This window comes from Mesitornis unicolor, unplaced genomic scaffold (assembly GCF_000695765.1).
Source record: "Mesitornis unicolor isolate BGI_N332 unplaced genomic scaffold, ASM69576v1 scaffold30943, whole genome shotgun sequence".
NCBI classification, from domain to species: domain Eukaryota; kingdom Metazoa; phylum Chordata; class Aves; order Mesitornithiformes; family Mesitornithidae; genus Mesitornis; species Mesitornis unicolor.
In genome coordinates, this window is record NW_010174486.1 from 18,711 (window position 1) to 20,589 (window position 1,879).

A 1,879-nucleotide genomic window follows, 5' to 3' on the forward strand; every position below is an offset into this window, starting at 1 on the left:
CAATGATGGTACACCTTCCCAGTAGCAGTATTCTGTGCTACTGTGTCTTCTTCACAGCACTGCCGGTGCAGCCATACATGCTGTAGATGTGAGAGTGTTCTGTCAGCATGCAGCTGGTCTGTCCGTGTGTTGGGTTTTAAGGAGCTGGAATTTTAAGACAATTTTCTGGCCATTTTTAATTTTCCAGTTAGGTTCTACCTGTTATTTAGATACTGATACAGTAAGCTGTCCTGGTGCTCTACCTAATTATAGTCTGCAGAAGACACTTGCTAATAAGGTAAAGATGGGTGGTGTGTGTATGGAGCTGTTAGTGTTAATTACCTGTGGGCAGCCTGAGACTTAATCTGTTTTTTACATCATTGCAAACGACAATGGGAACTGTCCCCGTCTTTTAATAATTCAGTAGGAAAATCGGCATTATTTATGAGTTAGTAAGGGATGGATGTCAGTAACGTTCACTTTTCCTGTCTGTTTTAAGGAATATCCCCAGAACAACTTGTACCGAGTGCCTCCCCTGTACTCGCCCGTGCCCCCGCTGATGCCCCATGCCCAGCCTGCGCTGTGGGGCTATGGCGCCGTGGGGCAGCCCCAGCCCGGCTTCTTCCTGCAGCACCAGCCCCTGCTGCCAGGTATGTGGGGGCTATGCTCTGGGGTGCGTGGCTATGTCTGCCACTGCCATTTATTCCATTCCTTCGTTAGCCTGGTTTTTTAAGGGCTTTCTCTTATCAGTTTAGGTCTGTCTCTATGAAGCTATTAAACTTTTTTGGTGGTTAGGCAGAACTGACCCACTGTGTGGGAGAGCTGGTAGAAGTTCAATGAGGAGTGAGATGGGAAAGGGACGATGAAAAGGAACAAACGACCTCTGGGTTATTTCTTCTTTGATTCATACCAAGAACCATGGGAGTAATTTAACATCTGCTGGATGGAATAAATATATCCATGGGCTTGCATTTTTTCAACATTTGAGACATGTGCTAAATTTTTTGTAGGATTATTTTTGTTTCTTCCAGCTAAGGTGTGCACAGTTTAATATGGGTTTTATTTGCTCTAGGGGGCAGCAGTTTATGATGTTTTGGGAAATGCTGTTGCGTCCTTGCAGGAGAAGTTTAGAAGATTGTTTCCAGTTACACATGTTAACTGTTTTTTCTGAAGCTCAAAATACAACCAGATCTGTATTTTCAATGTGTAAAAGTCTTCAGGATTCCCTAGACAGTGGTGAAAAAGTTCAAGGAAATACTGATTTTAAAAAACAAATGTATAGGATTACCTTCATAAGTCTGACATATAGATACATGGTCTTTATCAAATAGCACAGAGTGCATAAATTAGTGCCATCTCATTATAACATTGGCTTGACATCATGAGCTGTTCATATCATGCCTGTGGTCTGACATGCAACTTTTGTTCATCAGTAGTAGTCAAACGTTTTATGTGATATAGAACACACAGCAGCCCATAGCCTTTTTACTTTTCGTCTCATTTACAAGTGGTAGTGTTCAGAGGTATTTTGCCAGTTTAATTTTTCGGACCAGCAGTCTGGTTTACTGCAGTTCACTGCCTGCACAGAAATGAGTTATCATCGCTATTGTAGCACTGCCCAAAGAGGAACATCTGAATTAACGGTGATCTGTACCAAGTCTTATGGAATGCAGAGACTTCATTTATGTTTTGGGTGGTTTTCAGGTGGCTCCAGGCTGGACCCGACGGGTGCCTTTGCTCCCAGCAGTACGAAGCAGGCGCTGTCAAACATGCTGCAGCGGCGCTCGGGCACCGTGCTGCAGCCGCCTCCCGCGCAACCCGTGGCGCCCCAGCAGCAGCTGGTGCAGATGAAGCTCCTGCAGCATGAGCAGCAGCAGCAGCGGCTCCCCCCGCCGCAGGC

General features: G+C 45.3%; 1 protein-coding gene across 1 annotated transcript in view; it reads left to right on the forward strand.

The window, feature by feature from the left end:
• MED12L (mediator complex subunit 12-like) overlaps positions 1-1,879 on the forward strand; it is a gene marked incomplete at its 5' end in the record, with an annotated part of 28,533 nt that overhangs the window by 16,971 nt on the left and 9,683 nt on the right. The window contains 2 exons of the mRNA XM_010181072.1: positions 479-629; positions 1,684-1,877. Coding sequence (XP_010179374.1) covers positions 479-629; positions 1,684-1,877 — 345 coding nt within the window. The remainder of the gene's footprint in view (positions 1-478; positions 630-1,683; positions 1,878-1,879) is intronic.